The 27,955-nt window shown below is 49.4% G+C and overlaps 1 protein-coding gene across 4 annotated transcripts in view; it reads right to left on the bottom strand.

The window, feature by feature from the left end:
* Positions 1-811: 811 nt before the first annotated feature.
* The window catches only part of DAG1 (dystroglycan 1), a 45,300-nt gene continuing 18,156 nt past the window's right edge, over positions 812-27,955 (bottom strand). For all 4 annotated transcript variants that reach the window (XM_090284752.1, XM_090284750.1, XM_090284751.1 and 1 more), the window contains 2 exons: positions 14,486-14,885; positions 812-3,719 (listed from right to left, as the gene is read on the bottom strand). In XM_090284752.1, coding sequence (XP_090140878.1) covers positions 1,317-3,719; positions 14,486-14,770 — 2,688 coding nt within the window. In that variant the 5' untranslated portion in view covers positions 14,771-14,885 and the 3' untranslated portion in view covers positions 812-1,316. The remainder of the gene's footprint in view (positions 3,720-14,485; positions 14,886-27,955) is intronic.

Below are 27,955 nucleotides of genomic sequence, written 5' to 3'. Positions count from 1 at the left end.
TTTTTTAATAAAACAATTTGAGGCTGTATAAAAACTTTAGTAAAAAATTAGCTTTGAGAGCCCACAGATTTTTTACTATGAACTATTGCTGGCACTCCTCCCCAGCCACCAGACCTTCCCAGCCATTCAGGCCCCAGGTCTGGGACTGGAGCGCCAGAGAAGAGGGTGGGGTGGGTCGGGGGGGTGAGGGTGGGGGGCTGTGGACTGTTGGGACAATGTGGCCAAGGTCAAGTGAGGAAAGAGCATCACATGACATAAAAATATTGCATCTTCACCAAAATGTCCTCCACTGAGTGTTTCAAAAACCATGATATTCCTTTTAGGAGGGAAAAACAAAAGAGTAAAAGAAACTAGGCTGATGTGGTCGAGTCCCTCGACCTCCCCAGGTACCCCCATGAGCAGCTGGCCCACCCTGGAGCACCTAGGTTGGGGGCCATGGCCCACTGCCTCGTGGAGTCTCCTTTCCATGGAAATGAAGACCCCTTGGTGGTAGCCGCTAGCATGCATGGGGTGGGGTGCGAATGTCCACGGCCCGAGAGGCCCCTCCAGCTTCCAGCCCCTGGCTACAGCGGGAGAGCAAGCCCAGCACCAGGGCCCCGGCCCTTGAGCCAGGGCCGGGAGGCCCCCTAATCAGGCTCTGGGGTACCAGAGCAACCAAGTTTACGTAGTGTGAAAAAATAGGATTCCTTTGATAAAAAATACTGTCCCTTGGTCTTCTCTAGGTTTGAAACACCCTGGGAGCTTATTTTTAGCAAAGCAATTTCCCATACCCACCCCAAAATTATACATACAAGTTTAGGTAAACAGCAGATTAAATGTAAAAACTTAACCTTAAGAAAGTCTCCTTTGAATTTAATCTTTAGCTACTGTTTTCCATGTTACATCCTGCAGCTAGACACACGTGAATAGAAAAAACAGTACAGTTAGTGTTAAAGGCAAAACGCAGCGAGCCGGGAGGCCGCCCAGCACTGCCTGCGAGTTCATTCACGGTTCCTCGCTCCCCCCATCTACCTCCACTCCAAACGGCGCTTTCAGAGACAGCCATCAAAAACGCAGCGAAGAATTTTCTATGAACAAACAAAAAGCTGTTAGGCAAAAAATAAAAGTAAAAATGTCCCCAAAGTCTCTCCAGCTGCTTTGGGGTTTAGGAGGACCAGAGAGGGTGAGCTTGTCCAGGCCCCGCGTGTGTCAGTGTGTGCTAGGTCAGGTGTCGGCTCCCAGTGGGCGATGGTCTGCAGGCCACTGGTCTCCACAGACAACACCGTGTGGTCTCCAGGGCCCTGCCCTACCCCTGCCTCCACCTAGGCGCTTGTGGGTTAAGGGGGGACGTAGGGAGGGGGTGACCGGTATGGGGTCATGTTCTTGGGACGGGAGCCCTTGCCCTCCATGGGGGCTGTGAAGGGCGGGGGAGGCTGGTAGGGAGGCGCATTGGGATCCTCATCCCGCAGGGGCGTGTACTCTCCCACGGTGTCCTGGTTCAGAGGAGTGGTCTCGGGCACGCTCTGGTTGGGGTACTCGGGAGGGGGGAGGGGGGCTTTCTCCTCCTGAAGGATAAGCGGCATGCTGGAGGAGGGGGGGGGCTTGGAGTCATCCAGCTCATCCGCAAAGATGATAGGCACTCCCTTCTTGATGAAGGTGGCCTGGTCCTCAAGGGTGAGCTTGCCCTTCCGCTTCTTGCGATAGCAGATCATGGCAATGATGCCAGCGATGAGCAGGATGGCCGCGACCACCACGGCCGGAATGACTGTGTGCAGGTAGACATCGTCCTCGCTGCTCTTCTCGGGGTCCCTGTCGGGTGCGTCTGTGGGCGGTGCCTCTGAGGGCACCCTGCTGGGCGGCACCACAGGGATAAACTGGAGACGCCGGCAGCTACCAGAGCCTGTCACAGCAACACTCAAGGCCTTGAAGTCGGGCTCCAGAGCGTTCGAGAAGGCGGCCCGAGGCTTCCCGTCATCCTCAGCGATCCTGCGGCTCAGCCCTGTGATCTGCTCCCTGGGGCAGGGCTCCAGGGGCAGTGTGTTATTGGTCCACTCCACCACGATGGAGCCCTGGGTGATGTTCTGCAGAGTGACGGTGCTACAGTTGCGGTCCCCAAAGGCGAAGGCCAGCTTCTTCACCAGGGCAATCTTCTTGTGGATGTCATTCACCACTGGTGCCGGGTCACCCACAAACTTGGCCTTGAACCGCGCGGGAGCCCTGTCCCCTTGCGGGCGCTTGTGGACATGGATCTCAAAGGCATCCACAGCTGACAGGCCCCCCTTGTCTGTGGCGTGCATGAAATACTCGTGCTTGCCCACGTGGCTGCTGTCAGGCAGGCCGTACATGAGCTGACTGTTGCTGTTGAACTGTACCCAAGACTTCTCGCCTACAAGCTGCTGCTCCCGAAGCTTCAGGGTCAGCTTCAGCTTATCAGTGGTGGTGTCCTCCTTGTCATAGAAGGTGTCTGACGGGATCTTCACCTCAAAATAGGTGCCAACCCAGGCATCCACCTTGTCAATGTGGTTCTTGAGCTCTGGGCGCTGGTTGGGTTCTCCTCCGCGGGGCACCGCGCTGGTGGTGGTGCGGATGCGTGTAGGTGGGGAGGCTGTTTCCAATCTGGTGATGGGAGCTTTGGTGGTGACCCGAGGCACCGGTCGGGGTGTGCGCGGCTTCTTGGTTGGCCTTCGAGTCGTGGTGGTTGAGGAGTCAGTAGAAGGCGTGGCTGGTTTTGGCGTGGATACTCGTGGCTTCTTGGTGGTCGTTGTGGGAGGAGTAGCGACTGCTGTGGGCTCCACATAGCCAGGAATGGTCATCGTTGGGCGGATCTGGCCAGGAACCGTGGTGCCAGCTTCTGACACCCGAGTGGGCTGAATAGGGCCTAGAGTTGGGGTCTGAATAATGGCACCTCGAGTCCGAATGGTGACCGTGGGCTTCCCAGGAACGGGATCCCTGACTGGAGGTGCCAGGGTCTCTGTTGGAGGAGCAATGGCTGGAGATGTGGGGGTGGGTACTATCCTGGATGGCGGCTCCTGAATGGCAGTGGTTGGGGGCCCAATGGCAGTGACAGGTGTGGGTGTGGCATGGATCTGCCTTCGGATGCGTTTGGGTACAGGGGGCTTCTTATTGGCGATGTGCCAACCTACCACGGGGTAGCCAAGCTGGGCGGACATAGCACCCTCCCTGGCAGGAGCCTCCACGCCACGAATGTCAGGCACACTGTTCTGGCTCAGGGAGCAGCCCAGCTTCCAGGAGAGCAGGGCCCCATTCTCCACAACCTTTTTTGCATTTCCTGGGCCGGCCATAAAGGCCGACATGTCAAACAGCCTGTTGTTCACCACGGGCACCAGCTTCATGCTGTGCAGCTCCACTTCTGAGAAGCTCCGCATCCTGTGCAAGAGGTCGATCCTTTGCTTTGGGGTCATCTTGGTGAGGTCAGCATCCAGGATGACCGTCAGGACAGTCACAGGCTCATCAGCAGCACAGGCAGATGACATCACCTCGCCAGGGTCTGGCGATGCCGCCCGCATGGACGGCAGCTTGCTGTGGTCTTCAGGGTAGACCTCAATCGAGAACACGCTGGAGGTCTGGGGGACGTGGCTCCCGTTGGCGCCCAGCCGCGCAGCACTCACTGCGATGTAATGCACACCCTTATCGGTGTCGAGGGGGAGGCCCTCCAGGGTGTGGCTCTGCGGGTCCCAGTGCAGCCAGGATGGCAAGGCCTCCTTCCCTGCAGCCGACACCTGGAAGAGACACCAGCATGAGCTAAATGCTACTGTCATTACATAACCTGAAAGTGATCACAATAGTTAACCACTGGCTTAGCCTGAAGTGGGTGACAGGCTTGAGGTATAATTCAGAATTCCTGTTGGGGGAACCAACTCCTCTCTTCTGGGGTTCACTGAGCTGTCACAAAAAACTGGGCTGCCACATGAGCTAGCTTGGAAGGCAAATGATTCACCCAAGACCACACGGTGCAGACAGCAGGGCTGACACTCATACACGTCTCATGCCAAAGAACAGGTGCCACGGGGTTCAGGGACGTTGTGCGTTTTATCCAAGTGGGGTGCCTGGCCACCACCTCACCCACGGGGCCTGCCAAACCCAGTCCGAGCATCTCAGCCCAGCACTCCTCTCCGCCCCCGTCTCAGACCCGTGCTGATGCTCCACCGACAGCGCGACTTTGCTCAGGCCCTGTATCTGGCCTAGAGTGCCTTTCTTGCCCAGAAGTGGGCACACACACAGGTCTGCATGACAGGGGCAGCTCAATGCCCTCAAACAACTCACGCTGCAACCATCGTGCTACAGCCAAGTACAGTGGCACACCTCTGGGGAGCAAATAAAGCCAGTTGTCTTAAGTCTTCATTAGCCCTGCTCTTTAGCCCTCAAGAAAAACTGATGCCCAGGGTGAGGCACTGGACACAATGATTCCAGAAGTGTGCTTATCACAGGCAGTCCCAGGAGCTCTGGGGCATCTAAGAGAGCTCCCCGGTCACTAAGTTTGGGAGGTGTGCAGAGCTCTCCTCTGCCCTTGGAGAGCCCAGGCGCAGAAGCAGGCCTGAGGAGTTCATCCTCTCTTCCACCCACCAGCACCTCCCAGACTTATGTCAGGGTGGAAGTCCTTTTCCACAGATTCCACGGAGACATAGGACTGGTAATACCCCCAGAACCCAAGGGAATGCCGCCATAAAAACTCACCATCAGCTGACAAGAGAAACCAGACTTGCCTCTTGCCCAGGCTCCACCTGCGACTCCTCTCATCCTGGGGAAACACCCGCTCCTGCCCCCAAGACCTCTGACATTATCAGGAGCTAACATCACTGAGGCTGTCCCTTACCAACTGCTCTTTGCGCCCCTGAGTTCACTGAGGATCTGTGAACGGGCGTTTCTTTTGTGGTACCACATTCCATCCACTGTAGGGTGCACTGTCATCTACTTAATGGACAGCTAAGAACCCCTGTCCTCTGCAAAGTCACTCACCATCCACTGCCAGCACCAGAAATGGTAAAATACCTGTAGAAATCAGGGTTTTAAAATCCATAAAAAAAACAAAACAAAAAAACACTAAATGTATTTTTGCTTTACAATCTTTTTTAACTATAAAAAATACTTGTTTCAAATGTTTTGGGTGAAAAACCTGTGCTTTGAATGTTTTCAGTTCAGTTATGTTAACTATGCAAACAGCCTCATCTACCTATAAACATATAAGACAAATGCTGAATGCTCTCATTTTGTAAAAGAGCGTGAAGCAAGGATGGAAGGCCCAGAGAGAGAAGTCAGGGAAGCATGAGATGTTTTGGGGGGGGGGGGGGCAGAAACTGGGGTCCTCAGAGGTGGACAGTAGGTGAGCCAGGGGGGAGACCCAGGTCTCTGGCCACCCAAGGATGTTTCCTAACCCCACGCCCTGCCACAGCTACCACTGGGATGGGAGCACACGTGGCAGAGGAAGAACAGACAGGGCTTGAAAAAGGAGGGTCTGGGTGGAGCTCTGCGTGACCTCAGCCAAGGAGAAGCCACCTGTGGAGAGGACAGAACAGGGCCTACAGGCCAGGAGAGGCTCCAGAGCCGGGTGCCGACTGGCTGGCCAGGTCCATGGGACAGTCCTGAGCGGGCAGGCAGCGCGACCTGTGCCCAGGCCCGTGTGTTCCAGCAGCAGAGATGAGTAAGGCAGCCCAGGGCTCTTCCGGGGCTGCCCCAGCTACACAAGGGCACTTTAAAACAGAGAAAGGCCTGTCCCCTTGAGCTTCCCAGCACGGCTCACTTCCTATGCTCCTGACCCCAAGAGCCACAGTCCTGGTGTAAAACACCTCCTTAGGAATAAACCCAGGCCACTCTTTGGCCTAGGCTCCCACACAGCCAGCCCTGGAAGACATAAGCTTATTTAAACTATGCCAAGTAACATTATAACATCCATAACACGTAATATAAAGAATAAACATTTTTAAAAACCAGGTTTCACCAAACCAAGTTATAATGCTCAGTTTCTAACTGGGGGATGGAAGAGCAGAATTGGAAGCTTCGTGTTGATTACTGAAGCACATTCTTTCACTGTGGTTTACGTACAGCTTAACAGACGTTTAAGATAAGCCGCATCAGAACAACAGATCCAAGATTCTTCAACCGCACCCCTGCCTGCCTTCCGCTCTGCGGACTCTGGCTGCTCGGGGTCCTAGAGCCCCGGCCATGCCTGGCCACAGGACAGGTATTCGACCTGGGTCTACAGCCCTGAAGCGGACAGTTCCCAGGGCCCTGGGTCTCCTCAGACAGGAAGCAAAGGTACTAATCTGACCATTCTGAGACCCACGCATCTCTGGGCACCTTGGTGCGCGCCGCGTCAGGCCCAGGCAGCGCTTTGCATGGCAATGATTCATTTTAATACAAGGGCCACAGAAAGCAAAATAAATCTGAGTTCCACAAGGAACCTAGCCAAGTCAAGTCACAGACAAGCTGGCACCCCTGCGTTGTCAAGGCCATTTGGGGAAAGCCCCTGAACTTGGAAGTCTGCACATGCCTGAAGGGCTGGCAGCCTCCACAGTCCCCGAAAGCTTCCGCTGGCGGCCTCTCCCTCCCAAGGGCGCTCCGTTGAGGGAACGCTCCGGGAGGCAACGCCTGCTCTATCGTGACAAAGCAGGAGCCCCTTCAGTCCACGGGAACTCCAGACATTCTCTCCAGCTTTCAAACTGCACCACTTCTCCTCTCAGGGCCTGAGGGTGACGCGGGATATGAAAGTCCCTTCTGTAAGACACAGCCCCCAGGACGAGCCAGGACGCGTCCCTGTAACAACCGCCTACCCACGGGGAAGCCCCAGCTCCGGGAGCCTGGGCCGAGTCACAGCCCGACAGGTTGAGGCCTGACCCAACCTCGGCCCCCATTTCCTCATCTGTAAGAAGAGGAAAACGATGCCGTCCTTGTGCGGTCACAGGCCAGGCACTCGCTGACTTCTGTTCGTGCTGGTTCCCCGCCCACACTGTGGCCTGAGAGAGGACCCAGGGCACACCGCAAGGCTGCCACACCAACAGGTCAAGGGCACGTGCGGGCTCCACTCTCCGGTCCTCCTTCCCAACTGGCCTTGCACCCAGCGCACGCTGAGGCCATACCCCAAAGCAGAAGCTCAAAGCATCACAGGGACAAGGAGACCGCAGGGAAGGGAAGCCAGGATCCTATAGGGGAATAAGGCCAAGGCCAGGGGCCCTCAGAGACTTGCTTGCCTGATCAGGCCTGTCTGCCAGGAGGGGCTGAAACCCTGGGAGGTATGGGGGAGGGGAGGGCTTGCTACAGGTGACAGCCCAAACCCCAGCATTCACCTCCTCTTTAGTCGGGAACAGATGTGCTGGAGCCTGGCATTTCTGCACCCGAGGCCCTCACTGTCCTCGGGGTCTTTGGTTTATTTATACGTAAATATTTCTGCCCTAGCTGCACCGTTACCGCCCAACGCTAACTGCTCAGGGCTGCCAGGCTGGAATGGCAGGCGAGAGGCAGGAATCAGAGCTCTGTGAGCAGTGCTTCTCAGCACCAGCACGTGTTGTCGGGGACAGGCTGGTCCCAGCCGTGGGACTCCCCCGGGGTTCTGGTCACTCAGGCCCTCATCACCAAAGTCCACCACTGCCTTGGAGGGCTGGAGACCAAGCCTGCTGGCCGGATAATGCAGCCCTCTGGGAAAGGAGCCTTCAGGCAGGCAGTGGGAACACCTGCAGGAGGCAGAACCTGCAGGACGAAGCCCGACTTGAGACTCTCACAGGTCACCCCAAAAAAGCCAGGAATCTTCCCAGTGTCAGCAACCCTCAGAGGGGACATGCTTCTGAGACGGAAGGCAAGCCCAGCGTGGAGGAAAATAAGATCTCAGACAGCCACACACCAATTTTAGAAATCTTGATCCATAAAGTACACCCCAAAGCATTAAGAATCACAACCACAAAACCTGGGCAGAGCTGGAAGGAGTTCTAAAGACTGCCCGCCCCGGAATGCTCACAGTGAATCACCATGACCAGTGACTGGGACACTGCCAAGGGGGGAGCTCCGGGTCACTCCGCAGTCCGCACCAGCAGGTGACCAGTACTGCCTGCCCGCTCCGCTCTGGGCTGTCCCCTCCAGCCACGCCACGGGCGCCCTCTCTGCACGGCAGCCTGTTGCACACTCGCGGGGAAGCAGACACAGTGCCTGTGCCTGCACCTCTCAGCCCGCATCAGCACCCTGCCCCACCCGGAGGGGAGGCAGGTGGGCAGAGGTGTGTCCGTTACTTAGCCCGCATCAGAGAGAGCGGGTCTCCGCCCACAGCAGGAGCCAGCCAGCGAGGCACAAATGAACGGCAGACTGAAGAACTGGCTCTCACGAGGGCCTCATTAATTCAATGAACTTTGGCTTCTGAAACCAGGAAGACCTGAGTTTCAGCATTCAGATCCCAAGGTGGCATCTCACCCATGCAGGAGCTGTGGGACTTAGAAATGGCCAGAAAAAAACTCAGAAAGAAGGGTGAGCACTGTCACAGCCATGTCACGCAGGTGAGCTGAGGAGAGCCAGCAAAGAAGGATCTTAGGAATGGAGTATAATGAAGAAACTGCATCTGGTGAAAATTCCCTCACACTACAAACCTTCTGGAGGGCCTTTTAGGCCTTAGTGGTGACCCTTCCAACTAACACCTCTACACCGGGCAGTCCCAGGGGTGCAGGCTGAGCTCTTCCCTGAATCCCCCACAGAGGTACTGGAGCATCTTCTCAGTGGCCCATTTTAAAGTGGCACAGGCCGCTGTCCTGTGACATCCCACTGCTTGGGCCTCTAGCAGCCTGCCCCGGCAACGTCCCTGACTTACCTGAGACCTGGTCACTGGCCCCTAAGCCTTCATTCCCCTCACCCCTCAGCCAAGCTGCAGAGCAGGGCCAACCTGCAGCTGTCTACGACAAGGCCGACTATGTGGTCTCCTCCGCTCAGGGAGGCAGGAAACGGTCCCTCTGATGGGAGTCCGAGTCTCCAATCAAGCGTTAGAGGCCCCCATGGAGCTGTGTCACATTCACGTGTCTAAGCCATGGACTATGGCAATGAGACAAATCTGCTCTGTGGCCAAAATCAGCTTCTGCAAATGATGCACATGGGCAGTGCCATGACGGGGCCAGGCTGGGAAATGACATAGGTCAACAGGAAGAGCCTCTGGCTTAAGGTCAAAGGGCCAAGACCTTCTCCCCACATAAGGAAAAGAACCACGGTGGAAGGAAGTGCAAAGGGTTTTTGCTTTGACAAGTTAAGCAGAGCCACACCCATGAAAGACAACTGGTGGTCCTGCTGCTAGACATGCAAACCTCAAACTAGCACACAGCTCTTGCCACAAAGGTCAAGGCCACAGGATGGCATTCTGAACACAACCTGTCTAGCCCAGTTAGCACCCTTCCAGTCTGAGTTATGAAGCATTTTACATAATGTTAAGTGTTTTCATCTAAAAACAAAAATTGACCTTTTCCCCCTAAAAGCAAGGGACAGCTTAGCATACTTACAGCCATTAATAAAATTCTTTAAAAACCCACAAAAACAAAAAAATAAGTAACCTCTCAGAATCAGTCTCTCTCCCCCAAGCCCTGGCATCACCTATTTTTACTGTCATGCCCTTTCAGTCCTTGTCCATATTTTTCCCCCAAACACAGAAGCCTGTATCTTCAGTAAGTATTTGAGTTGATGAGTCTAGGCAAATGCCATTCTGACAACCCACCCCCAAGGATGCTGTCCCTTGCCAACCCACATTTCGCGGTGTGCTGTGTTCACAAGGGGTCCATTCACAGCCGGGGAACACCCACTCGAGGCAGGAAGAAACTGCAGTTCATCTCACGCAGGCGGGGCTGCCACAAAGCTCTCAGGCATCCAAAGAAATGCTCCTTTCATGAGCTCCCCTTCTCGGCCAAAAAGAGTGGTCATTGTTCTCAGGGGAACAATTGGGGGCCCATGCCAGCAGCAGAGAGCACAGTCCCAGGAAGGGCTGCTCCCAGTCTGCCGACATCTTGGGCTGAGGGAAAGTCCGCATTGTCTCCAGGCAAGCAGGCGGAGGGGAAACAGGGATGAGAAGCCACCCATGCCGGCTCTACCAAAATGAGACATCGGAGGGGGCTCCAGAGGGGCAGTACAGTCACTTCCTGAAACGCAGGGCTGACTCTCCTGACCTCCCAAGAGAGGAAGGGTTAGGATGTCTCCAGGCATATATATACTCACCTTCCTCAGCCAGCAAGCCACACTCACTCATGTCAGAGCAAAGGCACTAACCCCGAGGGAGGCAAGAGTCAGGACGGGTACCTTGTACTATGGCCAACTCAGGATAGCCTAGGACCCACCCAGCAAAGGCCAAGCTGCATTCTGGGGAACCTGCCCCCAGAGACCCTGATGAGGAGGGAGGGTGCTCTAGGATCCAAAGGCAGCTGTGAGGGCAAAGAATAGTCAGGAGCTGGGACAAGCTTTGTATACAAGCATCCAGTCTGGTCCAAGGGAGAAAATGCCAGTACCATCTGCTATAGAAGGTCCTGAGGTCACAGGAGAGGAGAGCTTCACGACACAGTTCTGTTGGGAAGGTCACGCTGGCCACAAGGGCCTGGAGACAGCCTGCAGCCCCCTCCTGCACCATCGCATCAATGGAGTCCATTTGGGAGGTAAGCTGGGACTGATTATACCAAATTGATTGTGGAGCTAGAGCTAGGGAACAGCGGGGGAAGTAATGGGTGCTGGTCAGGCCAAGACTGGACAAGCGCTGTCCGGTGTGTGGCAGAGCACAGGCTCCAGGACCTCAGGGCTACATCCTCCGGGCCTGCTGCTTCCTTCGTGATTCAAGTTTAGGGAAGCCTTTGTTTTAGGAGCTGATGCTAACCTGATGGGCACATCGGGCTGACACCAAGGAGCACAGCCTCTGCCACTGTGATTCCCAGAGTTGCCACAACCTCCTGAAATAGCATAGCCAATAGCCCACATAGGTCAAACAAGGCTCGGCAGGCGGCCAGTGCAGCTCACTTAGCATGAGACTTAATTTTCTATCCTTTCAACAAACTGTTACATAGTCTGTTGTGAACACTGAATTATGCCATCACCAATTGCCATGCACAGCCCTGACCAGTCAGCAAGTATGACAATCACACCATCTAACCTCAGATCTCAGGCAGATGCTCAGCCCGAGTCTGCATTAGGCAACTCAGCCATGTCCAAAGTGGCTGGAAGACCAGTCCTCACCCGGGAACCCCACAGGAGACTTAGTCTGGCATTTCTCCTTGCACATAGCCAGCCAGGCTTTGACAATCCAAAGCAGGTTTGCAGGCACTAAAGGGTCCTTCCTCATTCCCTCTGCCAGCCCATAAACACTGGAGGGCCTACAATGTGTTAGTCACACATGCAGACTATCAAAAAACAAGAATTTCAAGTATAGAAATTGCTAAGAAAGTAACACAAGGTTTTGTGGGAAAGCTGCTTTCCCAAGTCCCCAGGTGATGTTCAAGTTGAACCTGAGTATACCCATGCCAACAGAAGAAAGCCAGAGGCCTGGGGTGGGCCCTGAGCTTGGCAAGTCTGTGCAGCAGAAAGGGGCGAATTGGCTGGGACATGGTACACAAAGGGACAGGGGCCTGATCCTAAGTGCAGCTCAGTATGGGGCGGGGAAGGGGAGGGTGTTAAGCAGATTGCAGCTTTACAAAACCAAAGATGTCTCCTGCCTCAGGGTGCAGAACAGACCAAGGGTCAAGAACAGAGGTGGTGACCTGGGAAGAGGTAAGTGGTGGCTTGGATGATGCAAAGAGTGATGGATATGATTTGAAGGTCACCCCAACAAGGTTCCTCGAGACGAAGATCTGAAATGTTCCTCACTTACATAATATTGGGCAGCCATTGAAAGTTACATTAAAGAATACTTACCAACCAAGGGGAAAAAACTCAAGCTGCAGTGAATGAAAAATAGGTTACAATATTTCCAGTGTGATCCCAGTTCCATCTAAGGGGTCTGGTGACTGGGACGCCTCTTGATGAAGACAGAAAATGATGGAGGAAATAACTGCATGGTAGGAACCTTCCACAAGAGATTTTCTTTTCCCCTTTTAAACAAGGTTCATTTATACATCATTATTACAATGAGGGGGGGAAAACAACTCCTTTAACAGACTTTTTAATCCTGTTTTTGGGAAACCGGAGCTCCAGGAATGAAGTCAGGCCTTATGATGCATCTCCTAACCCACACAGCCCTGGTGGTAAGACTGGGATGCACAGTCACACATCTTCATCTGGTTTTCTACAGGCTGAACAGCTACTAAATGGCCTGCTTTCTACAGATAAATACGCTCAGATAAAATCCTGTTTTCCCAGTAAAATCTCTTTACTCCCTTGGCGAATAAGCCTGTTAAGTATCTCACTGCCAGATACAGCAAATATCTGGCTCACTGTATCACTTCACGGCACCTCTGGTGGAGACTAATCCATGTAAAATATGCCAATGGCCACTGGAACAAGGGCAACCACTGCGGGGTCTGGATATCCAGAAGATCAAATCTGCAATTAGGCAAGAAATGTACACCCCAAACTGTCATTCTTCACCTAACAGTCAGGCTAGCATTTGGCTTGCTGGGATATTATGAAGATTACATGGAAATTTTTTGCAAACACTCCACAAACTAGAAGGAGTTCTGTGGAAGTGAGCCAGGATCTTCAGAAGTAACGGCCACCTCTGAGATGACAAGGCCACCCTGAGAACAAGCCATGCCCTAAAGAGAAGGGGGCCAACAGGGAAAAGGAAGAGAGCAAGAAGGGTGTGGGTAGGGAGCGCGACTGCCCTGATTCCAGGGAAAGGGCGTAACCCTCCCCCGCGACGGGAAGCGTGGCACAGGACTGGCGGCTGTTTCTAATCTAGATGCCTGGGGCTGTGGCTCAGAGAGGCGCAAGTCGGTAAGGACTCACCAGAGCCTTCCGTGCTGTGACCCATGGCGTACAATGAAGTGCTGCTGTGCAAGTTTCCAAGCCCAGGCCTTAGAGACTGGCACCTTTCACTTCCTGCTTCTTGGACGACCTAATCATGGAACCCAGCTACTGTGCTGTGGGGCAATCCAAGCAGCCCATGAAAAGGTCTACATGGAAAGGAACCAAGAACCCTGACCAACAACCCCAGGTAAGCTCCCTGTCAAGAGGCATCCCCAACTGGCCAGCGGTGAATGAGGCATCCTGGAAGTGCATCCTCTGGCCCCAGATGAGTCACTCTAGCTAGTACCATATGAACAGAGATAAGGTTCCCAGATGAACTCTGACTCCCTAATTCCTGACCACAAAACTGTGAGTAAAACAAATTGGTTGTTTCAAACCTCTAAGTTTTGGTGATTTAAACACACCAATAGGTAGCCAGAACACTACGTGTATGCAGAAGTCTAAATACCATACAGATATAAAAACTAACATAACAAAGTATAGACCTTAAAATATTTTTAGTTCATTTCAAGCCATACCTCTAAGGAAGCAATGCTGTAGGTCACTGGTCAGCAAACTACGGCCATGAGCCACATCTGGCCGGGCACCAGTTTCTGTACGGCCCATAACTAAAAATGGTTTTGGCATATTCAAGTGATTGAAAAAAAAAATCAAAACAAGAATAGTATTTCATGACATGTGAAAATTATATGAAATACAATTTCAGTTTCTGTGTCTATAAGCAAAGCTTTATTGGAACACAACCACGCCCACTGATTTTCAGGTTATCTATGGCTACCTGCACACAGCACTGGCGGTGCTGAGGAGCTGGGCCAGCAAGGAAACGGCTTGTGAAAGCTAACGTACTACCTGGCCCTTTAAAAAAAGTGTGTTGACCTCTGCTCTAGGAGATGTTCATAGTTTGAGAAGTATACCCCACGCACCCACAGGGATACCATGCAAACTCACTCAGGACCTAGGGAGAATTACAAGGTCCCACAAGTGCAAAGGCCTGGTGCTTTTCCACACAGAAGCTTCCTATTTCCACGCTGGGACAGCCAAGATACTCTTCCTATTATACGGGTCCCAGGCTCCCTTGTTCTCTGGATTGCTTCCCCAAAAGAAGATGGGGCAAGGCTGAAGCTTGGGTAACTAACTTTGGTTCTTAAGTGACCAAATACACTAGTAAATATAGAATGCAAAATTAGAGCAAAACTCCTATATTACTTATAACTTATTTTTTTAAAATAGGTTCAAAGCAGTTAAAAGTTCTGTATTTCTTGGGTTTAATCCTATGGTTAATGAAAGGAGACCTTTTCCTATACACTTTTCCCATCACATCCCTAACTCGATGACCAAGAGATGTTTCAGAGTACAAATATAAAGGCTTTTTAATGGTGACAACCTCAAAATGGGAGTCAGAATCAAGGTTTAGGATGCTCTTCTGCGATACAGGGGACCCTCTTGTGAACATCAGTGGCTGTCCCCCTTTTAAGGGACACCTAGTAGGTTCTGGAAAAACTGAGCTCAGAACTGCCAGAGTGTAGAACATAAAAATTAAAATGGAAGATGAGAATTCTTCCTCATTTATGTTTTCTATCCAGTCTCTCACCTGAATGATTTCTCCACTGGAGGCAATTAAGTCTGCTGGAATGGTCACGCGAAATGAGCGCCCGACGACAGCTGTGCCATCAGGAATGCCAACCACCGTGGGACCCGCCTCGGGGAGGTCTGAGAGCACCGAGTGCATGGACGCCTCGAGCTGGCTCTCCCAGTCCCTGACGGCCTCCGAAGGTTCACTGGGCCAGTGGGACTGAGTCACAGCCACACAGAGCAGAAGGAGAAAGGTCCTCCCCCAGAGGGGGGGCAGCAGCGAAAGGCCCACAGACATCCTCATCCAGGGTCAAGTCTGCTCAAGCTGACAGCCTCACGACGAAAGGAAGTAAGTGACGTGGTCCCAGAGCTGGGTCCTCACCCTCTGCACACCTGCTCCATCCCAGAGCACTCAGAGCCTAGAAAAGAAGAAGAGTCGTCTCAGACTTCAGCAACCGCCATGATTGCAAAGTTGTGCACAGGCAGTTACTGCCCCATAAGTGTTTCTGCCAAAAATGTCTATCCTCAGTTGGATCAAGGCTCATCCTGTGCTGTACAGTACAGAGCCACCGGCTCCATGTGGCTACTGAGCCCTCGAAATGTGGCTGGCCCACTAAGTGGAAAGTACACAATGAATTTTTAAAACTTCACATAAAATATCTCATTAATACTTTTAAAATATTCGTTACATACTGAAATAATATTCTGAACATAAATACATAAAGTAATAAATGGTAAATAATAAAGAAATGTATTGAATTAAACATATTAAAATTAATTCTACTTTCTTAATTTTATTTATTTTTATGTGACATACGTGGCTCACATTATATTCCTGTTGGGCAGTGCTGCTCTAGGCCTAACTTCTACTTTACAGGAAATACAGGAGTCATGAAGACACAACCAGACAAATCTGGAATGTGGGACCTCCTACAAGATAACTGGCTTCGTTTGTCCAAAAGCTGACACCTTTGAACACCAGGGAACTCTTCTGGATTCAGAGAGCAACCAGGTGCAGAATGTGCATCTTGACTAGATCCTGGATTTACTTCAAAAACAAAAACACACAAGTCTAGCTCCCAAAGCAGTAACTGGGGAATTTTGCATATGGGCTGGATATAAGATTTACTGTTAATTTTCCTAGGTGAAATGATAGCAGTGTGTCTCTATAAGAGACTGTCCTCTGTTTTAAAGTACCTAGGGATGAAATATCAAAAATCTGCAACTCACTTTGAAATGATCCAAGGGAAAAATGCATGCATGTATATATAGAGATAAAGCAATGTAGCAAATTGACAATTATTAAGTCTTTAAAAAATACTTCTGAAAAGACTAAAAAAAAACAAGTATTTGCACAGAGACACGCAGCAATGCCCACTGCTCACACTCCAAGCATTAACCACAGGACTCATTTATTAAACATATGCTGGCAAACGCAGTGCCAGTGAGGCACATTTATTTGGCTTCTCGTGCCCCTTGCACCCAAGAGAATAACTAGAACCCTGCACACTGTCCCCTCTCCCCCATGCCGGCTTCGGGCAGCGTCTGACACCTGTTCTAAGGCTGGCAGCCACAGATGACTGTGGGACTTGCTAGGTGCCCACAGGTGACTACAGCCATCACGAACAAGTTCTCATTCTGGAAAAGGATAAAGCCCTGCCCTGAGCCAAGCTACTGAGGGGCCACGTCACATATTTTCTGACCTGGGTAATGCAAAGTAAATAAAACTGCTGAAGAAAACGAGGCCACTGAAATGGGCCGTGTACTCTAAAGTCAATGCAAACCTAAGCCAATTCCAGCAGATTTTTTCTTGGGGGGTTGGGGGGGGGGATAGGAGGCTATTAATTTTGCTATTCCAGTTCTTTCTTTGTTTTTGAGCTAAAATTCACGAGATAGGAAGGCCAATCATACCAAACAAAGACTTACCTTTAAGCTACTTTATTTAAGGCAAAGTCTCATGGAGAGAGTAGCCAGTTGACTGTGGAACCAGAGGGAGAGCCCAAAACCCTGGTTTCCCACTAAATACAGTGAAAACTCCTAGGCATTATATATAAAATAAACACAAGACTTCTAAAAAGTCAAGAGAAGGCAGAAAAGTCAGGGACCCCAGGACTCAGGGAAAGACAGTGGTGAACTCCCTGGGTTTCCTCTTTGCCTCTGATATCCCAGAGCTGGAGCTGAAGAAGCTGGCAGCCCGGAAATGCCAACGGATGGGAAAATGAAGATTCCAACAAAAGTCCGCTCTCTTTAGCCAGAGGAGCAGGAAGGGGGTAGCCCAGGAAGACAGAAAACATTTGGACAATAACAGCTCTATTTTAACCAAACACCACAGAAAAAACCAGGGCCCCACTCCCACCTGCACCAGCCAAGTCCAAGTGGGGAACCAAGACTTCCCCCCACATGAGGCTGTAACAAGGTGCCCTAATATCCCCAATGAGATAGTGTCACAGAAGGCCAAGTAGGGACTTTCACCCTGCTGGCCAGTAACAAGGTGGTGCCCTCGCCCTCCTCCTCTTCCAGCCCCTCGGTGTCCATGGGAACCACGTGGGAACCTCCATTTCTATGCGCACTCAAGCAGTAACAAGGAGCCGCTCCCCCCCTCCCCCGCTAGGACGGTATCACAGGAGAACTAGTGAAGGGCCAAAACTTATACCATTGCTCAGTGGTAGTGACATCTAGAGAATTAAAATTTCCACCCCTGCCCAGCAGTAACAAGGGCTTCGCCCATCTTCAGGTTTCAACAAAGGCTGAGTGGGGAATCTGGGCTTCCCCCTCTACTTCCCAGTAATCAGGCACCTCCCCTCCCTTATCCCTGCCAGAAAAGTACTGGAGAAAGCCAGCTGAAACAGAATCTAGAGTTTCAGAACAAAATACAAAATTGTTCAGTTTTCAATTAAAAAAAAAAAAAATCATACCAGGAACCAGGAAGATCGCAAACTGAATGAAAAAAAGGCAATCAATAAATGACAACACCAAGATGGCAGTTAGGCAGAAAGTAAAAGGATGGAAATAGAGATATCACGCAAATATTAAAGGAAGGCAAGCGTGGCTACATGCGCATTAATATGAGATAAAGTAGACTTCAGAGCACAGAAAATTATCAGAGAAGGACATCATATAATGACAAAAGGATCAATTCACCAAAAATAGTAACAACCCTAAATGTATATGTACCAAACAATAGAGCTACAAAATAGGGGAAAGCAAAAACTGATAGAACTGAAAGAAAAAAATTTATAACTCCACAACTCTAATTAGAAACTTCTCTCAAGAACTGACAGAATAACTAGGAAGAAAATTAGTAAGGATAAAAAAGAACTCAAAAATACCGCCAGTCAACAAGATCTACTAGACCTTTACAAAGCACTCCATTTGACAGAAGAACATACATTCTTTTCAAATGTTCATGGAACACATACCCAGAAAAACCATGTGTAAGGCCATGGAACAAACTTCAACAAAAAAAGTTTTAATCCTCATGTGAGGATATGTTTATTGATTTTAAAAGAGAGAAACATAGATGTGAGAGAGAAACATCGATTGGGGGCTTCCCATATACACCCTGACCAGGGATCAAACCTGCAACCCACAACCATTTGGTGAATGGGACGATGGTTCAACTAACTGAGCCGCCTGGCCAGTGTCAAACCTCAACATATTTGAAGAGATGACGGAAATGTGTTCTCCAACCACAATGAAATCAAATCAGAAATCAGTAACTAAAGGAAAACAGGAAACTCTTCAAACACTTGAAAATTATATAACATACTTCTAAATAATGCCTGGGTCAGAGAGGAAGTCTCAAAGGATATAAATAACTACACTGACCTGAATAAAAATAAAAATACATTTGTGGCGCTGTATTAAAATTTGTGGAACACAACTAAAGCAGTGATTAGAGGTGAATTTATAGCCCTGATTCCACTAGAAAATAAGAAAGTCTCAAACCAATAATCTATGTTCCTACCTCAAAAATTTCAAAAATAAATAAATAAATAAATAAACCCAAAGCAATCAAAAAGAAGGAAATCATAAAGAGCAAAAACCAATGAAATTGAAAACAAAAATAAGAGAAAAATAAATACAAAAAAAAAATGTTTCTTTGAAAAGAAAAGATTTTATTTGTTAATAAAATTGACAAATCTCTAGTAAAACTTACAGAGAGAAGACACAAATTACCAATATCAGGAATGAAACAAGAGATATCCCTATAGATCCTGCAGACATCAAAAGGATAACACCACAAATAGCTCAGAGATAAATTTAACAAATCAAATGAAACAGACCAATTCCTTGAAAAGTACAAACTACCACAATTTACCTATTATGATACAGATAATTTCTACTATTAAGGAAATTGAATTTATAATCCAAAAACTCCCACAAAAAGCCCTGGCGGTACGGCTCAGTGGACTGAGCACCAGCCTGCGAACTGAAAGGTCGCCGGTTTGATTCCTTCCTGGTCACGGCACAAGCCTGGGTTGCAGGGCAGGTCCCCCGTTGGGGGTGTGCCTGAGGCAAGCAATCAATGTATCTCTCATACACTGGTGTTTCTGTCCCTTTCTCCCTCCCTTCCTCATCTCTAAAAAATAAATAAAATCTTTAAAAATAAAAATGTCTAGGTCTCTGGTTTTCTGCTATCTTAAATTGTAACTTTAGAGGTTTCCCTTTACTGTTGCACAGGGCTTCTTTAATGGCCGTTTCTTTCTCATACATTCAAACTCTCATTTCATAAATGGCTCAGCTCAACCAACACCCCAGAGGGCTGGCTGGAAGGGCAGTAAACTGTGGAAGGGCGGGGATGTATCTGTTGCAATTACTGATGTCTGCAAGGGCCAGACATACGCCCTATCAATGAATGGGAAGCATACAGGACTTTTTTTTTTAACCTTCTTCCTAAGTCTTTACTCTTTAGTTTACTTACTTTTCACTTCTTAGATCCATTTGGCTTTTATTTTTTAATTGATTCTCCATTTTTAAGTTCTCAGCTAATCTGAAAACAGCAACAGGCTAAGACAGCCCGTCACCAAAACATAAGCTCAGCCTGCTATCTGCGGACACATGACAACACGGGTGTCTGTGTCATGACTAAGTGCTCTGCATTTAGCAAGCAGGCGATGTCCCAGGCACAACTCCAACTGCTATGTGTTGGTTTTCCATGCTCCAGGGAGAAAAAGATCTTTATGCAACTTGGCAAAAAGCAGCCTGTGTCTTTCGGATGCTGGCTTTCTATAAGCAAGGGTCAAGTCTCCCCATCCCAGGAATTTGGCAGGCTGCACCCACACACCCTATTAGGATGTCCCACTGGAAGGGTTTTATACATGCTCATACACTTGGTCACTTAGAGGGGGCGGCACTGCAGAGACCCTCCTCCTCCTCGTTTTGCAGGGACCAAGGCCCAAAGAGAGGTAATATTCAACCAGTCACACAGGACCTGCGGGCAGAGCACGGTGGGAACCAGAGAAAGGCTGTGGCCAGAGTCAGGTGGTCTTTCCGGCACAGCCTCTTGTTTTAACACTGAGCACAGGCACTTACACCGCGCCCGCGGCAACACCGGGAAGTTCTCGGGCAGCCCGAGGATGCGTCTCAGCTGACCTCCCCGCTGACCGGCTGACAGAAGCTGCTGCGACTCTCCTACTGAGAAATGGGTTGTGGGAATGGGTGCCCAGCACTAAGTGTGAGCTCAGCACCACCCCAGACTCCCGTGAAAGCGAATGCTGTGAAGAGGGACATCCCCAGAGCCATGGTGAAGCACTGGGCTCCCTGAGCACATGCTCAACAGCCATGGCATATGGTGTGAAAATGGGCACAGCTGCCAGGAAGCAATTCCATCCCTTAGTCCCAAACTGTCCACCCCAGGGGGCAGAGAAACCTTAAAAGTGCTCGAGCCTGCAAAGCCTGGACACATCACAGCCCTTCGGGTCACTGCTGTCCCAGAGCAGACACTCAGGCTGCCCCTCTCTCTCTTCTCTCAGTAAAAACCTGTACCCCTGCCCCAAGAGCCACCAGCACCAGGGATGAGAGCCCACAGTACCCTAGACATCCATCCTGCCCTTCCCTGGGCCAGGCGTACACTCAGCACCTAACAGCACCGCTGAGCAGCACCTCCACAGAAGCTGGCCCGGGGTAGAGGAAGAATAGCTGAGCATCTCCACCAGGCTCCGGGGCACTTTTCAATGACGTAGGAAGAGTCTGGGTTCTGGGAGATACCCAGAAAGCCCAGACCCTGAGGCTCACTTCAGGGACGTGCCCTCACCCAGAGGGAGGAACCAGAGCTAGTTGTGGGTGAAGCTGGCAATCCCCAGCATCTGCCCAGGCCTTACCCAGACTCCCCTTCTCCAACCCACCCAGGCTCCCCTTCTCCAACACCGGGACTGCAGCAATGGGCAGAAGTAAAGTCACATGTGTCCAGCAGTGCCTAAAAGGTGATGTCCTTTGTAAACCAAAATGCATAAATCTGTCCTGCAGGCAGGTGTATTTAAAATGTACTAGATTAGTCAGCAAGGGCACAGTAGAGAATAAAAGCATTATACAGTGACAGGTGAGGACACCAGGCATCTGAGGCGGACAGAGTTCACCAGGACAGAACCCTTCTCTCACCAATACTAATCCCTATCTATATGTAACGGAAGCATGTGCCTTGCGTTAGGAGGGACAGGATACGTGCCCCTGAGGCCCTACTCTGTCTAGACTGGGAATGAGGGTGGTCCTCTGGAATCCCAGCGTCAGGAGAGAAGCAGCTCTGCTGCGTCCAGGCTGCCTCCCCAGAGCTAATGGGGCCCTATCCACAAAGGAGGCTCGATCAGTCTGTGCCTTCCAAGGGCCAAATGCATACATGGCACCAACTCAGTTCAGAGTAAAGTTACTTTCCTCATATGCAGACAACTTTAAGGTATCGTAACTAAAACTGAAAGACCAGCTCCCTCCTAGTTTTTATGATCTAAGAACGAGGGAAAAGTGAGCGTCAACCCATTATTAACCACGCAAAAAGAGGCAGAGGCAGCTCACCCCACCACTCCCAGGAATCCCCACTCTTCCATAGTTGTTATCTAAAAATAAACTGTCATGCCCTGGCTGGTGTGGCTCAGTGGATTGAGCACTGGCCTGCAAACCGAAAGATCGCCAGTTCGATTCCCAGTCAGGGCACATGCCTGGGTTGCGGGCCAGGTCCCAGTTGGGGGTGTGAGAGAGGCAACTGATGGATGCTTCTCTCCCTCTCTTTCTCCCTTCCCTCCCCTCTCTCTAAAAGTAAATAAATAAAATCGTTTTTTTAAAAAAACCCAGCAAGCTATTAAGAAAAATAAATAAAAATAAAAGTAGGCCTGGCTGCTGTGGCTCAGTGCATTGAGCATTGGCCTGCAAGCCAAGTGTCGCTGGTTCAATTCCCAGTCAGGGCACATGACTAGGTTGCACGTCAGGTCCCCAGTTGGGGGCGTGAGAGGCAACCACACAGTGATGTTTCTCTCCCTCTTTCTCCTTTCCCCTCTCTCTGAAAATAAATAAATTTTTTAAAAAAGACTGTAAATCTAAATAAATAAATAAATAAAAGTAAACTGTCAAACTGTTACCATTCACCAAGGTAATTAAAACAGTTAAGAAAAATGGTATTTCCTTTTTAAAACCAAACTAAAATAATAAAATTCCATGTCCCTGTTTTAAATGGTTTTGGAAAAGTCAAAAGCAAAGTTTAACTGAAACAACTACTTCAGGTTCCATTTAGCAAAAAAGCTTTTGTCAGTCTAATACTACTATAAAAATTCTGGAGGATTAAACAATTTAAAACTGCTAAATCTGATGGCCAACGGGATGTACTCAACACAATGGAAAACAATACTGTGACGTCATTGTTTATTTGGGCTCCAAATACTAAAAGGACAGGCAGATTCCTCCGCTTTGAACTAAACGCAGGCCTTTTTTCACTCTTCAAAGGAGGAAGGTGTTGAGCCAAGTCACTGGGGAAGATTCGCTCGCAGCTCAGGAGGCAGGTGAGGCTTCCCTGACACGAGGCAAGTCCCTGGCTAGCCTGTACCCTGTGGGAATATCACCAGAGGTGTGGGCGCAGCCCCGTGAAGACACCGGCAGGGAGCTCAGCAACCCACCAAAGGAGTCCAGGGTCACATACGTAGCGAGCAATTCAAGTCAAAATACATGGGAGAAAGAAATCACCACCAGCGAGAGGCAAGCGCTACACAACAGTCTAGCAAACAGAAAAGCTCCTTTGAACCTTCTCCTTGCTTGGAAAACTCTTGCAAATTCTCTCCTACCACAGATACCAAAAGCAGAGGTCCAGGAAGGGCAGTGGTTTCTGCTGAGGGTGGTTTGTTTTTTCAACAAAGGCAGGAAGGAAGCAAAGGTTTAATACCTGGGTAGAAACTCATGCAGGTGCAGCCCGTCCTAGAGGAAGGGGAGAAAGACAAGGTTCAAAACCCAGGGCTGAAGGGCCATTCTCTACTGGACTGTGGGTTTTAACCTGGGTAGGCTTTTAACATCTTATATGCTAAAGCTCACTGAAAAACAGTTCCTTCTCCATGCCGCTGAACTCCATATGCTGCTGTTAAACTATTACTCACTAGTGAAATGTACAATAAAAATGGTTAAGATGGTAAATTTTATGTTTTGTGCTTTTACCACAATTTAAATTTTTTTATAGTTAAGATGGTATATTTTACGTTATATATAGTTTAGCACAATTATAAATAAGTGTTTTATAAAAAAAAAAATTATTCAGCCCTGGCCTGTGCGGCTCAATTGGAGAGCCATCCCATAGCTGAAAAGTTGCGATTCGATTGCCAGTCAGGCGCGTACGGGAAGCAACCAGTTGATGCTCGTATGGATGCTTCTCTCTCCCTTCCTCTCTCTAAAAGCAACGAGGAAATGTCCTTGGATGAGGATTAAATAAAAAAAATTAGTCACACCAGTTAGATTTCAGAAGAAAACACCTGTGAGACTTGGGTCCAGTCCTGTACTCACTGATGCCCAGGTAGGGCACTGGGGACAGAAACGGCCAACTGAGAGCAAAGACAAGGGTCCAGGCGGGGAGGAGAAGGAGTAAGTGTACCAGGTGGGCGGCCAGACTCAGCAGAATCCAAGTGGGAATGAATTACCACATCCACATACCCGTGTGGCATCCAAGAACCCAATTAAAGCAAATTACAATTATCTCAAGACAGCCCAACAATAATTAACACTTCAGAGCCTATTTACAGACTCCCTACACTCTGATAGGTGTGAAACTTCGTCTGTGATGCATGAGGTCTTTCCAAATTTCATACAAAAATATTCAATTAAGATTTACATACATAACTAAATCATAAAATGTGAGAGGTCGTAAGCTAATTACATATCATAAACAGGCATTTTCCAGGTAGGTACCTACAGAGAACTAAAAGTTGCTTTCTGACTCACCAGACTTCCCTGGCTATCCAGACACCTCTCCATCTCAGTACAAAGGTTCAGGGGGACAACACTATGAGGCCAGAGTGGTCACTGTCTGTCCTAGTGTGGGAGGGAGGGAGGGGAAGGGACAAGGGCCACTGCAGGGGTCTGGGGCAGCATCCCCTCTGCTGCTCTCTCCCCTGGTAGATGCCTCGCACCAAGCAGGCACTAAGCAGCCATCGGAATACAGTGAAAGGATTTCCACTAAAATCCTGGAAATGAATCACCCAGCACAAAAGCAATAATCACCTGATTTCACACTCGGAAGTTAAAAGCTAAGCTTTCTGATACGTTCTCTATTATGCAAAAAAAAAAAAGTAAAAATAAGTGCTGTAGCTCAAAACTAATACGCTAATCTGACTTCAAGGAATTAAGTTTAGAAAAAGTGTGCGGACGACGACTGGCCTTCCTGACCTCATTGGGTACTCAGACTCCAGAAGAGGGCAGGGAGGGGAGCCATGAGAGTGGCCCGCGCCACACCGCCCCCCACTAGGGTTCTCCCTTACTGCAGCCCTTGGCCCAGCGAGCAGCCTCACAACATAGGTCTCAGGAGCAAACAGGGGTGTCTGGCCCCTGGTGACTAGGACTTCTTGCAACTTCACTGTAAGGTGCCACTGTACTGAGTGTTTTTCTAGGCGAATACCTCAATCTTCAGTGTTTACAGTTGTGACCTGATTTTAGCCACATTCTCGTTTTGGGCCACATTCTTAAGGTTCAACCATCAAGAACATTTCAACCATGCCAGAGATGTGAAGATCAGCATACCTTGCTTTAAAAAGGACAAGACACAACGAGCACCCACTCTCTTTGCTCAGACTTTTGCTAGAATTCCTTCCCTCCCACGTAGGCCTCTGTCTAATTGGCCCTTCCACTCCCCTCTGCCTTGCCATAGCTGCACAATCTAAATAATCACAAACCTCCCTGGTAGGATTTAGGGGTGTGCTTCCGCAGGATGGAGCAAAACAGCCAGAAGATGGCCTTGCAACTTTTGGAAGCTGCTTTGCAAAGCCAAGGCCACTGTACGGCCAGGCAATAAAGGAGAGGACAAGGCCAATGCTGAGCAGGACAGAGACACCTGACATGACTGACCTCAGGCTTACTTGGGGGGGCACCTGAGCCCCAGTTCCCAGGGAACCGGTGAAGGCAAAGAGGCAAAGATCCAGGGCCGACCCTGTCAGTCCCGCATTTCTGGCCTTTCCCAGCAGAGGATGCTGAGCTGCTCCTCAGGCACCACAGCATAAATTTAAGAGAACTGTGCAGTCAGGCACCTCTAACCAAGGAAGACAAAGAAAATCCATGACTCCCAAGCGTTTTTCCTTCTCAGAGGTCCAAGAGGTCCCCAGCTGTCAGCCCTCTGCCACAGTGAATTCGCACCAGGCTTAACACAACTGAAGAATCTTTGAAGGTGCCCCTGTCCTCACCTCCCACTGCCTCTACCTCCTCTTTCTGCAAGCTTCGATCATTCCCTTAGCACAAAGGAAAAAGCAGATTCCCACTTAGTAATTATTTGAAAATTAATTCCCGCATTTTAGAATCCAAGGATTAAATATTAAAAGCAAAGAGATAAGGGAAGGACAAATGCAAAAGATCTTTCATCTTAATAAAAGGGTACAGATACAACTGACACATTTCCAAGTACAGGAGAGAAAGCAGAAGCTACAATGTACTTTCCAGTGGTGGCCAGAATCCCCTAATGTATTGAAATTATTGTTTTCTTTTTCCAAACCGAGCTGGGATCTGAATTCCCAAGCTGGGCCACTTTCCGACACAGATGGAGTCCCACAGCCCGCGTGGACTGATCCCATTAGCCCACAGATTAATTCTTCAGATGCTTTATCTTCATTTCCCATGAATCTTCCACTGGCTTCTAATGTGAGCACACAAGCACCCCGCCCTTCACAGTCTCTACGTAAACATTTGTGCTGGGAGGTAACTACTTAAAGGACCTCTTCTGTAAATAAAAAATTTATCTGGTGTCTCCTCATTGTAGAAAATTGTCCAATCAATCTTAAAAGTTCTGTGGGCTTAAGAGCAGACCTAATCAAGAGTCAGGAGCCTCTGCTTTGCATTTAATTCACCCAGGAATAAAGATGACACTGGGAGGGGTCTGTGGCAATGCTGTCCTCCTAACAAGCTGGCCCCTTACAGCCAGGGGACAGCCACTGCCCACCTCCAAGAGCTTCCTGGGTCAGTCAGAGGAAAAGGACAGAAAGGCAGTGGTCCAGGCAAAAGAGACAGCCTGAGTCAACTAGATGGAGCTCTGATCCCATCTTCTCAGACTAAGCGGCCCTTTACAATTTGACTGATAAAACAGGGTTTGGCCTCGTTCCCTGCACGTGTCCCTCCACCTAGCTACCCCTGAATAAGATTTCCGTACGGGGAAGTGGGAGGTGCAGAGACGAGACAACCAGCAGGCACTGGGGCGAGTGGCCTCCACACCCTTACCAAGTTGTTCATCCACAGGCAGCAAGACAGGTGGGGCTTGAAACATTTCTTACCTGGCTGGAAAAAAGCCACAAAAACAGCAGTCCTCACTCACTCTCTGCAGATGCCACTGCAGGGTCCCTTCCAGGATCTGGCTGCCGGTTACAACCCAAGCAGGCGTCTACCCCATCAACCTGTCTCAGAAGTGGAGAGGGAGCAAAGAGGGGCCAGCAGCTCCTTGGAGACACGTCTCACCCCAATGCAGGGAGAGTCCTCCAGTTCCATGCCAGCCTTAGATCATTGCCAGGTATATTCAGCAAATGATCAGAGAAAAAGCCAGACTTTTCTGGGACAAAGAACTAAATATAGAGCCAATTCACCAGTTGCCAGAGCATTTATCTAGAGAGCTGGAGGATTTTTTAAGATCAAGCTCTCTTTGTAAACTCGTAATTCACAGACACCTCAAAAAGTCACCCACACTCTGCTTGCCGAAGAACTAAGAAGCAGGAAGTCATTCGGCACAATCTTGACACCAGAGTTTCCACCTCTCACACCACAAGGTTCAGCGCAGCTGCAAACCTGAGCAGCGGCTTCTGGGACGATTAACCCTGGAAACTCTTCTAAGGCGGTGAACTGAAAGTTTGCACATCGCGTTTTCGAAATACCTGCGATGCATCCAGAGATCTCAACTATCTTCTGCTGTTACAGACTAACTACTAAGTACAATATTAAATCTGACAGTGACCATGGGGCCAAGGAAGTGACAAGGCCTCCTCCTCCACAGGCTTCTGAGACTCAGCAAGCACCTTGTACAGGCCCTGGGTACTTCTCCGAGGCTCGTGGTCTGCAACACCACCTGCAGCACCTGGGCTCCAAGGCCTCTCATTGGCTCGTTATTATGGGCCTGACACAACAGGCCTTAAAGAAACCATTTCTAAAACATTCTGAAGGAGGGCGAACATGTTCTAATTTCATCTGCCCCTCAACAGTAAAGCAGTGGTCCTGACCAAAAGAACCTCAGCTGTGGCTGCCCTCTGGGTATGGGATAGGCAGGAGGTCGGCAACTATCAGAGGTCCCAGCACTCCACATAGCAGAGCGACAGCAGGTGCAATAGGGCAATGCGGATTTTTTTTTTTTTTTTTTTTTTTTTGGCCAACAGGATTTTTAAAAAATAACTAATTTTTAAATAGAAAAAAGCTGTTTTGTAAGTCTAGTCTCAGAAACCCTGTTTGCTAAGCAAATATGGTAAAATAACACCAGCTGCAACAATGATCAGCAGCATAAACACAGATAAATGGGGCAAGTGGCAAATTAAATGACACTTGATGTTTGTTTCATTCTTTGAAGGAAAGACACTGGATAAATATCACAGGAACACCTACTGTTCACTTGTGCAATAATTGCTTTCCTTTTTTCATAAGCACCTAGCCCTAATAAAGAAATACACAATAGGAATATATTTCCTTGATGATTTTATTCAACAAATTTTGACCACCAACTCAGTAGCAGATACCACGCTATCTTCCCCCAACTGCTCTTTAATTCCAACTCCATCCCATTCATGCTAATATCATGTATCACTCGTTCCACATATAACAAAAGTTAAAAACTAGACACTCATGAAAATCC

This window comes from Furipterus horrens, unplaced genomic scaffold (assembly GCF_987537825.1).
Source record: "Furipterus horrens unplaced genomic scaffold, mFurHor1.1.pri manual_scaffold_7, whole genome shotgun sequence".
In the NCBI taxonomy this organism is placed as follows: Eukaryota; Metazoa; Chordata; class Mammalia; order Chiroptera; family Furipteridae; genus Furipterus; species Furipterus horrens.
The sequence above is the reverse complement of the archived record's forward strand: the minus strand, read 5'-3'. Positions and strand labels throughout refer to the sequence as shown.